At 45.0% G+C, this 12,770-nt stretch overlaps 1 protein-coding gene across 1 annotated transcript in view; it reads left to right on the plus strand.

The window, feature by feature from the left end:
• LOC147710237 (E3 ubiquitin-protein ligase TRIM39-like) overlaps positions 1-12,770 on the plus strand; it is a 192,891-nt gene that overhangs the window by 46,533 nt on the left and 133,588 nt on the right. Inside the window, exon 3 of the mRNA XM_086920910.1 lies at positions 1,467-1,697. Coding sequence (XP_086777036.1) covers positions 1,467-1,697 — 231 coding nt within the window. The remainder of the gene's footprint in view (positions 1-1,466; positions 1,698-12,770) is intronic.

Consider the following 12,770-nt stretch of genomic DNA (forward strand, 5'->3'; position numbering starts at 1 on the left):
TCCTGGACTTAGGTGGCTTACATTAGGACTGTCTGGCATATATTACAAATAGTGCTGTGACCTTGCCACTCATGGTAAGGGCAAAATCGAGGTAGAGATGATGGCTCTGCTCATGCAGTCTGCAATGGCAAGACTCCTGTCATCTGTTTACTTGGGCCACTCTGGGCAGCACACTCGGTGCTTCAAGCCCTGGTGACCCCTTTAATTCCCATGTCCAGTGTACTTAGGGTACCACTTACCTATGACTTATAAGGGGGTTAAAGTTCTTGCTAATCAGGGTTACCAATTCACATGCATCATATTTTAGAGAGAGGGCACTGGGGCCTGATTAGCAGGTTCCAGTGAACTTTCAGAGTCAAAACCAACGGCATTGGAGGAACAAGTGTGGGGGTGGCCGTACAGAAAGGGCCTTATCATACAAACCTTCTACCAGCATACTAGACAGAGCACATCCTTTTACCTGTATACTTATGACAATCCATAGGAGCACAACCCTCCCCCTGTATAATAGTGACACAGCACAGTAGAACCCCTTTCTCCATGTGTATTAGTGACACAGCACAAGAGGACAATCCCTGTATAATAGTGACGCATCAGAGGAGCACAATCCTCCACCTGTTTGCTAGTGACACATAGAGGACATAACCCTCTACCAGAAGTGGATACATATCTTACTCCGCAGTATTACATGGTGACGCCAGAGAGACATACCTCTCTCCAATGCTGAAACCCTCCTATTCCTGCTGAGGTGAATGTACCTCACCTGAAAACTCAGATCCTCCTATCCTAGAATAGGATGAGAGGTCTAACAAACCTCCTCGCCCATCTTCTATAGGAAATTGCGATCTACCTACAGAAACTGTTGCAGTAACTTTGATATATCTGGTAATTCCCAATTGCACATCGGAATACTTGATACTGGTATAATTTTGAGTGTGAAATTACCCACCTCATCACTCTAAATGAGGTTAATGTCACAATTTCTTCTGCATATTCAGTGTCCCGGCAACATGGGGTTATTCCTCACATTCCCAAATCTTCTGTCGTCCATCCCAAGTGCTGAATGTTCCTGGCTCCAACTCATTTACATGTTCACGTGTCAGTCACACTTGACTTCAGCCAGTCTCTCTGCTCAGCCTTTCTCTGGGTCTTTGACTGTCTCTGTCTGCGGTGGGTTCTTTCCCTTGGCCCTCTCCATGGATCGAGCTTCTCTGCAGCTTCACAAATTCTGAGCTCTCTGAGGTCCGTGAGGTGTCTGTGGGGAGAGGGAAAGAGTGTGAGAAGGACGTAAGATGGTAGAAGTGAAGGTACTTAGAGAGACTGCCGTTCAGAAGTGAGGAAAAGCATGTTAGTGTTCTGAAGTTTGAAAGAACCTGAGCCGTCCCCCTCAACACTCCCAACCTAAGGATGGCAGGGCCTGAATGAAGCTTCTTAATATCTAACCAGCATTTCTTTGCTCCTGACAGGAGAAGTTAAGAACTGAGAAGCAGAAAATTGAATCTGAGTACGAGAAACTGTGGCAGCTGCTGAAAGAAAATGAGCAAACACTTCACAGAAGACTGGAGGAGATGGAGAAGAAAATCACCATGGTGGAAAATGCAAATACCACCAGACTCTCCAATCAAATCACCTCTCTCAATGCCCTGATAACAGAGATAGAAAAGAAGTGTGAGGAGCCAGCGTGGGAACTCCTGAAGGTGAGATATAGTTTGATGAATTCAAGGATGAGTAGATATATTCATACTTTGCATGCAGGGTTATATGCTTAGGTGTAACATACGATCTCCTGACCCGTTCAATGCACAGTGACCCCATGCACTATGACAGCCACCCAAAAGATACAGATGGAGGGTTATTTACACTGCCCCCTTTTGTTTGTGAGCCCAATACAATATACAGATTGGGGAATTTAACGTGACTTCCTACAGTGTCACTTACGTTTCTATAACCCATTGTTACATTCACTTTCCATGTTGAATGTGTTATTTCACCCTTGGACACTGCAGTAACACCCCCCGCTCTATACCAGTGGTTCCTCCCTGACTTTGGAACGCCGAGCCTCAGGTGGCTAACGCCCGTTGGGTGGATCATTGCCGGCAGATGTTCCTGTCTAGTGGAGAGCTTTGGTGTTGGTGATGCATTAACCTAGTTGATGACGGGAGATTCCGGTGACTTTTAACACACCCATCTCAATAGAAAGACTAGTTATTTTTTTATTTTCTTCTGTTAGGGAGGTTGCAATACACCAAGCAATTCTAGTGACAGTAATTTACATATGGAGACCAAGGAGCAAAATGTGATCAAACAAGATAAAAATAGATAACATTATGAGAAGCAAAATCTGAGAGACTGGGAGGGAAACCACCTTTCTCCCTTGTTTCAGAGGTTTGACAACATTTCTGCTCTTCAGCGCTTAATTTTCTCCTAATGAAGGTGCCACATATTTTTTCACTTACACAAACCTCTTGTTAGGGTCAACAGCGAGCTACATAATTAGGCATTTAGAATGGGTAACAGTAAGCTCACTGGGGTTTTTGCCCCCAGATTAAGGCAGAGATTGCTGCATGAAAAACAAAGTGCTCACAAAAATGGGCAAGTAACTGAAAGGTGTATACGTTTGCAGAAAGATATAATATTTACCATGTGGTACCACAAAGTGAATGAAACCGGAAGATCCTCGTAGTATGTATGTATATATATACCTATACCTATGGTTTTTTCAGTGAATATATATATATATATATATATTCAATGAAAAAACCATAGGTTATAGGCCATATATAGTTAGGAATTAGCATTTACAAAACCTTATTTTACTCGCATAAAACCATTGAAATTCCATATATAGTTAGCTAACTATAAGCGCTAACTATATATCGCGCACCCGCAATCCACTGCTGATGATGTCACATATTACATCATTCATGACATGGTCAGTGACATCACTGATGACATCACTGATCACAACATCCAGTGATTGTATGTGTCTGTAAAGTTTAAATATGTTTCACATATTGAAGAATGAGTGGATGTATAAGTGTCTGGATGAAGAATTTAGTAGGTGCATGACTGACTGTATGAGTGAGTGATTAAATGTGTCTCACTGAGTACATGGGTTAGTGACTAAACTGTCTTAATTCGTGCATCAGTATGTTTGATGTTGTGTAAGCTGCTGCATGTGTTGATCAGTAGCTATAAGAGTGGCCATATGGGTTATTGATTGGTTGCCCAAATATTTGAATGGGAGGCTGAGTGTGTGTGTGGGTGGCTGAGAGGTGCGTGACTCTGTGCATAGATGTGTAAGCAGTTGATTCACTAGGAGTATGAGTTCAAGAGTGCATGTGGAAACAGCTATATGGGCGGTTGACTGTGCATGGGTGTGTTGGTGAGTGAATGGATTTCTCATTGCTACATGTGCAAGTAAGTACGTATGTAAAACACAATACATGTGAGAGTTGAGATATATAAATAACTGAACATAAGAGCCAGTGAATGTGTGAGTGGCTGTATCGATCACTGTGAGCTTGTATCAGGGATTATATAAGAGAGTAAATATGTGTTATTATATGTTTGAATAAGTAAGATGTGTATAACTGTATAGTTGAGGAAATGGAGGTGTGATTGATTCTTTGCATGACTGACTAGGTGTGTGAGTAACTCCATGGATGAGTGACAGTCTGTGAGTGTCTGTTTATACTGAGTGTATGTAAGGTTATATTAGAGTCTGAAGAGGTTCATTGTATTATCACATGAGTGATGTGATCAGTGATGACAAATGAGATGTCATCAGTGATGTCATTTGAGTTGTCATCAGTGATGTCATTTGAGATGTCATCATTGATATCATTTGAGTTGTCATCAGTGATGTCATTTGAGATGTCATCAGTGATGTCATCAGTGATGTCACTGACCATGTCATGAATGATGTAATATGTGACATCATCAGCAGTGGATTGCGGGTGCGCGATATATAGTTAGCGCTTATAGTTAGCTAACTATATATGGAATTTCAATGGTTTTATGCGAGTAAAATAAGGTTTTGTAAATGCTAATTCCTAACTATATATGGCCTATAACCTATGGTTTTTTCATTGAATTTTCAAGGTTTTGTAAATACAAATTCCTAACTATATATCCACTATAACCTATGGTTTTTTCTGTGAATTTCATTGGTTTTTTAATAGCAAATATGAAAAGCTTTAAAATGTCAAGTACGTGATAGATAAAAACATTTTCGTATTTATGCACGCTGATGTGCTTTGAACGCTGCCCCCCCCCCTCCCCTCCGTTGTAATCCGTCGTACCTCCTTGTCTCTCCATTTGATTGATTGTTGTCCAAGCATTTACTGTTTTAGAATTGGTTCTCTTTGGATCATTCTCTATTTACAAACAAGCACAAAGTCGCAATACTCTGTTTAGTCTTTGCAGATAGTGAAAAATCGTGTAAAAAAAATAAAAGTAATCGAGCAAAATCAGTAGGCCACTAATTGGATCTCTTTTTGACCTCGCTAAAATAGAAATATTAGGAACAACCCTTCTTGAGAAATACGAAAATAGTGAGATGAACTGAGCTCCACACCATGAGGGCTGCAAGACAGCTCGGCTCCATCACCCATCCCGCACAAAATAATGACAAACCCTATGCAAATATTAAAAATATAGACAACACACCAGCAAAGAAACAGGGTAAAACATTTTATTAAAAAACTATTTACATAACGTTGGTTTATAAGATGATGTCAGTAGTGGACCGATGTGTGAATAGATCGAAAACAGCACAAGGCTCCAAGATCCGGATACCAAGCTCCTGGATGTTGGGTGCCATAGTTTAGAGTTCTGAATTTCAGCCTTTTTCAATGCCTGTGCTTTGTTGAATCAAAATGGCGGCTTGACACAAAGCTGACTCAAGCGTTGCTACTGATGCTATGCAGACCAAAACTGGTTTTCAGTTTGTACATTTTTCTAGATTTTTCAATCCAAGTTTGGTTGACTTTGTAGAACGATGGCTTCAGATTTTCAACATACGGTGTGGTGGCGCTGACTGGGAGGGGGCGCTTCGCTCCTGCCCCCTCCCCAAGTAAGATTTTCATACGTGAAAGTACGTTAATGGTTTTGGTCCCTGAGATGCTTCGATGTCACTACCATTCTCAAATAGCATAAGTTCTAGATGTTGGGTGCCATAGTTAAGAGTTCTGAGCAGCGCTTGTAACACTGTCTGAAGCTTATTTCCACCTACTGCAGCTTCACTATTCTCAAAGTAAGTGAGTGTCGTTTGTGGACCTGACTGCATTAGAAAACAATGTGATATGTTACCTTCCTAAACAGCTTGACGGAGGCCCCTGAGGGACGCTGTGATGGCCATGGACTCGGAGAAGACGCTTGGCTCCGACACCCTCCCCAAGTCTTATAGCACTGGTGTAGCCTGAGATCGCCCCCGACATAGGCGGCCGGCTCCCGGGGTCCGGCGGTACTTTTTGCCTTTTGATGACTCTTCAATTCTGGACCTTGTCCCACAATCCGTTTGACCTGAAGACAAGCTGTAGTGGGGCGCCCCTTTATCGTTTTAGTTGCCATTCCGCCCGCTTTTGCTACACTGTGCCTCTTCCGCCATTCAGCTGTTTTCCGCCCGCTCTTGCGACTACAGCGTCTCGCTCACCATGTAGTTGAGATGCGCCCGCTCTTGCGGTGCAGCGATAGGCGGCTGCCACAGGACTCTCAAAATGGCGGCCGGCTCTTCGGTTTTGGGCCTGGTCCACTAAAATGGCCCTGGGACACCTTGGAACTCGGACGCTTGTCTGCTAGGGCTTGGGTCCCATTCTCGAAAAGCGTCCCCTCAGCCGTGAAGATTCTACAAAAGTCTTGGGGGCCTCCGACTCCCGCAGGCTTCTGGTGGGGAGCGGCTGCCATGATTGCTCGTGGAATGGCCACGACGGAGCTACGAGATGGTAGTGGTCTCATGCTGACGCCAGCTTTAGTCTGAAACATCCAGAAACACTGTAGACTACCAATTCGATCAGTTCCGGTAGCGCCCCAACATGACCCGGAAGAGAAGAACTTGCCCTCCCCTCTTTGACTGATGGTTCTTGTTGCCTGTCCCCTCTGTTGTCATTTAACAGAACTTTTTGGACTGCTGAAAGGGGTTGTGTTCTGAACGCTGGTTGGTGGAGACATTTAGACTATATTCTTGACCTACGTTGTCGCGTAATGCGTTTTATGACACGCCGCGTTAGCGCACCCGGAAGTGATCCGAGGCGCGGCGCGCAGCGCGTAACGTAAGCATAACAGGTCATGTGACTTGTTAATAAAACTTTTCATTGGTTCATTTTACTTTTGTTAATTTAATGATGAAAAGCTTGGTCTTATGACCTAAAAATTACGCTTTTTATTATTTTCGAACAATATTTTTTTTTCAAACATATGTTATAATATTCCAGGCTAATGTACTTTCCCGGAAAATTTACAACTGTCTGGCAAGTAAAATATATTCCTTTTTCGAGAAAAAGGGCGTTTCTTCCTTCCATGACGGAGCCGTTGAGTAAAAGAGATTCGGCCTGCTGTCTTAGTCGCCGATACGCCTGATTATCAGATTCTTATCGATCACTTTATGTTGCAGACATGAAAAACACAACTGCCCTTGACCATTTATCTTTACTGCGTTCCTACATATTATACCTTTTATCCGTCATGTAATTGGACTGCTTTATTTCACTTGCCTTGTACTGATTCGAAAACAGTCACTAAAAGTAAAAACTTTACAAATGAAAATACTACTACCGTGTTTTGTTTTAAAAACCTTTATTGGGAAAATGTCAGTATACAAATACGGGCCTATAACCACGTGGGCCGGCCACGGAGCAAACTCAAATCGTATATGATGAGGAGACATTTACACTGTAGAAGAACGTAACGAGCGGGCCATTAGGTGACAAGAACAAAGGTGTCTAACAGTTGCGGAATCGGTGGACGTACATTTTGTAATTAAAATACGACAGGGCCACTTACAATAACATTTTCTAGATATACATTTGCGGGCAAAGAGTTACGAGTCCCATTTATACCGGCGCCATTTTGGGCGAGGCCGGGCAGGTCCAAGATATAGTCAAAATGTCTCCACCAACCATCGGCCAGACCAGAACCCCTTTCGGCCCTTTATGTTACAAGATGGTGTCTTCTATTCAGAAAATATTGGTGGCAGCATTTTGAAAGGAAACAGAAACAGCCGTTCTCCTAGTGAGTTTCACATTGTTACATTTAGGAAGAATGTTGAAGAGTAGTATGTGGAAAATCTGAAGCCATTTTTCTACAAACTCTCAATCAGACTTGGATGGAAAAAAAAACCTGAAGAATGTACAAACTGAAAACCAATTTTTGTCTGTATAGCACCAACAGTAACGCTTGAGTCAGCTTTGTGTCAAGCCGCCATTTTCATTCAATCAATAGCGTCCCCCTGCACACATTCAGGGACCTGGTCGTGTCTTCAGATGAAACGCATTGTAGGAAAAGAAGCAGAAAGGAAAAGGAAAAAAGTTCCGCCGGACCTAGTGAAGCTGCAGCAGGTGCAAATAAGCTTCAGACAGTCTTACAAGCACTGCTCAGAACTCTCAACTGAGGCACTCAACATCCAGGACTTGCCATTCGGATCTTGGCGCCTTGTATTTTTGTTTTGTTTTTGATGGAGGGGAAAGAACAAAAAACAGACATTGAAAAAGGCTCAACAGTGCAGGGCGCCTTGTGCTGGTTCCGACCTATTCACACATCGGTCCGCTACTGACATCACCTCATAAACCAACGGGGCACCCCACGCCGACTTTCGGCGCAGCATTGTAGGATGGCCACACCAGTGCGGCAATTTGCTGGACACCACCTCGGTGCCATCCAGATCTCGGCGCGTTCATTCATTCAATAGCGTCCCCCTGCACACATTCAGGGACCTGGTCGTGTCTTCAGAAGAAACGCATTGTAGGAAAAGAAGCACAAGGGAAAAGGCAACAAGTTCCGCCGGACCTAGTGAAGCTGCAGCAGGTGCAAATAAGCTTCAGACAGTTCTACAAGCACTTCTCAGAAATCTCAACTGAGGCACTCAACATCCAGGACTTGCCATTCGGATCTTGGCGCCTTGTGCTGGTTCCGACCTATTGACACATCAGTCCACTACTGACATCACCTCATAAGCCAACGGGGCACCCCACGCCGACTTCCGGCGCAGCATTGTAGGATGGCCACACCAGTGCAGCCACTTGCTGGACACCACCTCGGTGCCATCCGGATCTCAGCGCGTTCGAGTCACTGTGCCGGAAGAGTAACCGGAACTCAGCTGAACACGCCGTCTTTCGGCGCAGCATTGTAGGATGGCCACACCAGTACGGCAATTTGCTGGACACCACCTCGGCGCCATCCGGATCTCGGCGCGTTCGAGTCACTGTACCGCAACAGTGACCGCAATTCAGCTGGACACGCCGTCTTTCGGCGCAGCATTGTAGGATGGCCACACCAGTGCGGCAATTTGCTGGACACCACCTCGGTGCCATCCGGATCTCGGCGCGTTGTGCTGCCTTCGGCCTATTCGCACATCGGTCCGCTACTGACGCCGCCTCACGTGCCAACGGATTTTCTACGCTTTTTGTAGCCCTATGTCGCATAACAGGTCATGTGACTTGTTTATAAAACTTTTCATTGGTTCATTTTACTTTTGGTTTCCTAAAGATGGAAGGCTTGGTCATATGACCTAAAAATAACACTTTTCATTGGTTTAGAACATTTTTTTTTCCCAAACGATGAAAGCCCCACCTTGTTTCTGGATCATTCAGACTGAAGCTGGCGTCAGCATGAGAGCACCACCATCTCGTGGCTCCGTCGTGGTCATTCCGCGAGCAATCATGGCAGCCGCTCCCCACCGGAAGCCTGCGGGAGTCGGGGGCCCCCAAGACTTTTATACAATCTTCACGGCTGAGGGGACGCTTTTCGAGAATGGAGCCCAAGCCCTAGCAGGCAAGCGTCCGACTTCCAAGGTGTCCCAGGGCCATTTCAGTGGACCAGGCCCAAAACCGAAGAGCCGTCCGCCATTTTGACAGCCATGTGGCAGCCGCCTATCGCTGCACTGCAAGAGTGGGAGCAACTCCACAACATGGTGAGCGAGACGCTGTGGCCGCAAGAGCGAGCGCAACTCAGCTAGATGGCCGCCACCTGGGGAGACCCGTTCACGCCGCCTCCCCCCCCCCCCCCCCCCGGGCCGCCGCACGCCAATTTTCGGAGCAGCATTGTAGGATACCAAAACCAGTGCGGCAGTTTACTGGACATCACCTGGGTGCCTGTCGTACATGTTGTGTCAGCCATGTGACACTGGACACAGACCGCTACTGACGAGGCCTCCCCCCGCACCACCCGGGACGCCCCACGTTGTTTTTCTGTGCTGCATTGTAGGATCCCTAAACCAGTGCGGCACCCAGGCGACATCACCTGGGTGCCGTCCAGAACTCTGCACGTTGTGCTGCCTTGGGACTATTCGCACAACAGACCGCTACTGACGAGGCCTCCCCCCGCCCCACCCGGGACGCCCCACGCCAATTTTCGGAGCAGCATTGTAGGATCCCTAAACCAGTGCGGCACCCAGGCGACATCACCTGGGTGCCGTCCAGAACTCTGCACGTTGTGCTGCCTTGGGACTATTCGCACAAAAGACAGCTTCTAACCATTGTTGCTTTTTGTGTTAATAAATGTTTAAATGTTTTTAGTTTTTGTTCTGTTCATTATCGTTAAAAGTTAATAAAGTTTTATAACCTTAATTTGTTGGAGTGTTATCTATTTTTTGAAAAACGGGTGAATGGGGCCTTGAATCGGGTTATTGTCATGTGTGGGCTTTGGGAGTGTGCTGCTGCAGGATCGGACATTTCAAACTCAAATGCACGTTCTTTTTCTTACCTTTCCGAAGCATGGAGCGCAATAGCAGGCAGAGAAAGAGTGATGCACGTGTTGAACACTACCTGACCTGGCAAGTTGCTGGCAGTGCCCCCCCGCCCGCTCCTGAAAGAGGGCACACACACACCGCCGCCCCGAGTACTTCACAAATCTTTAAAAGACCATGCGCTTGTTCATGAGGCTTAAATGGTTTATCACCTCTTCTAGAACCCCTACATCGACCCTCTGACGTTTCATGGAAAAATTACCATGTAACACAATACCAAGCCCTGTCAGCTGAAACCCCCAAGGAATCGTGGGGCATATTATCAAGGGGGTTTATCTCCGCTTTTTTGGCTTTAAAAACCATGAAAGCGGAGATAAAATTATTTCCCTATTATCAAGCTGTCGCTAACACCAGTTAGTGACACCTAAAAGGAGATAGCGACCATCTTGGGCCCGGCTTTGCATGTCAGTGATACTTATCACTAATGACATGCAAAGTGGCGTGCCAAGATGTTAGCGACTGGAAACAGTCCCTAACATCGCTACCTTCTATTACCAACTTTTGGAGATATTCGCGCTAAGCGCGAATATCTCCAAAATCTAACACCTGCCCTGAGCAGTTCTTAGCCATGTTATCCAATGGGAGGTGGATAACATGGCTAAGAGCATTAGGTCGATAATACATGAATATCGCTGACTTTTCTGCGATAATAGCAAGGTTTATCTGCGATAAAAATCGCCGATGTGCGGCGATAATTTTTGTCTCTAAACAAGTTATAGACAAAAATTATCGCTAGTTGTTAGTAATATGCCCCCGGGTTTTTGCTTGCAGAAATCGGGAGGCGGGAGACTAGCACTGAAATCAGTACTCACACGCCTGAATCAGGAGGATTGCCATGTCTGAATTCTCTACAGCTGGGGCCATAAACTACATCCGCAGGGGTAGGTGATAGCCTGGGACCAGCCTGGCATCTAAAATGGCTGCCGTGCACGACAAAATTGTGGCATTCGAAAAAAGGCAAGATGGAGCAGCCGCTGGAAGAGATATATCAACATATATCAGCCTCCTCAGCCACCCTCAGGAAACATAGGGGATTAGGATATGTCTCCCGCACCCCCTTATACCTAGTACTTTAATTAACGAAGCACAAAATGGCGAATTCCCGTTTCGCTACCAGTTTGCGGCCCAGTTCGCGGCCCGTGAAGCGCTTCTACCGTGAAAAAATCATTTTTTTTTTATTTTCCCCACGGGACCCTTTAATAACCCCAACAACATTCCTAGGGGGTCAAGAGAGGGATACCTTGCCCCCTTTCATTAAATTCCCCCTTAGTTTTTCACCTTTTCTTCTCTCTCGATCCTACCGAGAGACAAGATGGCGGCCGCTCCGGACTGTCACGCAGCAAAAAAAAAAAAAAAGCTCACGCACAGCCGCTGGAAGAGATGTATCAACATATATCAGCCTCCTCACCCACCCTCAGGAAACATAGGGGATTAGGATACGTCTCCCGTACCCACTTATAACTAGTAATTTAATTTACGAAGCACAAAATGGCGAATTCCCGTTTCGCTACCAGTTTGCGGCCCAGTTCGCGGCCCGTGAAGCGCTTCTACCGTGAAAAATCATTTTTTTTTTCTTTTCCCCACGGGTCCCTTTAATAACCCCAACAGCATTCCTAGGGGGTCAAAAGGGGGATACCTTGCCCCCTTTCATTAAATTCACCCTTCGTTTTTCACCTCTTCTTCTCTCTCGATCCTACCGAGAGACAAGATGGCGGCCGCTCCGGACTGTTTAGAATGTTGACAGACACCGGAGAGCCAATCAGCTTTCTGCGCGCAAAGTTCCGATAAGCGAAAAGTAAGCGGACCGGATCGCTGCCCAGAGCGCTGTTACAGATATATATCTTGATTTAAACGTTAATTTCTCAAAAACTACTGGAGCACATATATTGAGACCTAGCAAAGGCACATCGGGCTAACAGTCCCTACAATTTTGCCAAGTTTCGTGCAAATCCATTCAGCCGTTCGAGCTAAAAGTGAGTCCAACCGCCCTATGGAAAACTCAATGCAAAAAACGCGTTTTGGGACCCCCCTTTTTTCTCAGCCCCCCCTTGACGAAACCCCACCAAATTTTCAGGAGCTGCTCAGAAACAAAATGTGCCATTTTCCTGAAAATTTCAGCCGATTCCATCCACAAACGCCAAAGTTATTAGACATAGAATTTTCAAAAGTCCCATAGGGAATTTATCCTAACTATATATACCTACTGGCGAACGCCAGTAGGTAATATATATATATATATATATATATTCACTGAAAAAACCATAGGTTATAGACCATATATAGTTAGGAATTAGCACTTACAAAACCTTGAAAATTCACTGAAAAAACCATAGGTTATAGACCATATATAGTTAGGAATTCGCATTTACAAAACCTTATTTTACTCACACAAAACCATTGAAATTCCATATATAGTTAGTTGCACTAACTATATATCGCGCACCCGCAATCCACTGCTGATGATGTCACATATTACATCATTCATGACATGGTCAGTGACATCACTGATGACATCACTGATGACATCTCAAATGACATCACTGATGACATCTCATTTGACATTACTGATCACATCACTGATGATATCATTCATGTGATAATACGATTAACCTCTTCAGACTCTAAAATAACCTTAGATACAATCAGTGTAAACAGACACTCACAGACTGTCACTCATCCATGGAGTTACTCACACACCTAGTCAGTCATGCAAAGAATCAATCACACCTCCATTTCCTCAACTATACAGTTATACAAACTTTACTTATTCAAACATATACTAACACATATTTACTCTCTTATACAATCC

The sequence above is a fragment of the Lissotriton vulgaris genome, chromosome 5, assembly GCF_964263255.1.
Source record: "Lissotriton vulgaris chromosome 5, aLisVul1.2, whole genome shotgun sequence".
Taxonomy (NCBI): Eukaryota; Metazoa; Chordata; class Amphibia; order Caudata; family Salamandridae; genus Lissotriton; species Lissotriton vulgaris.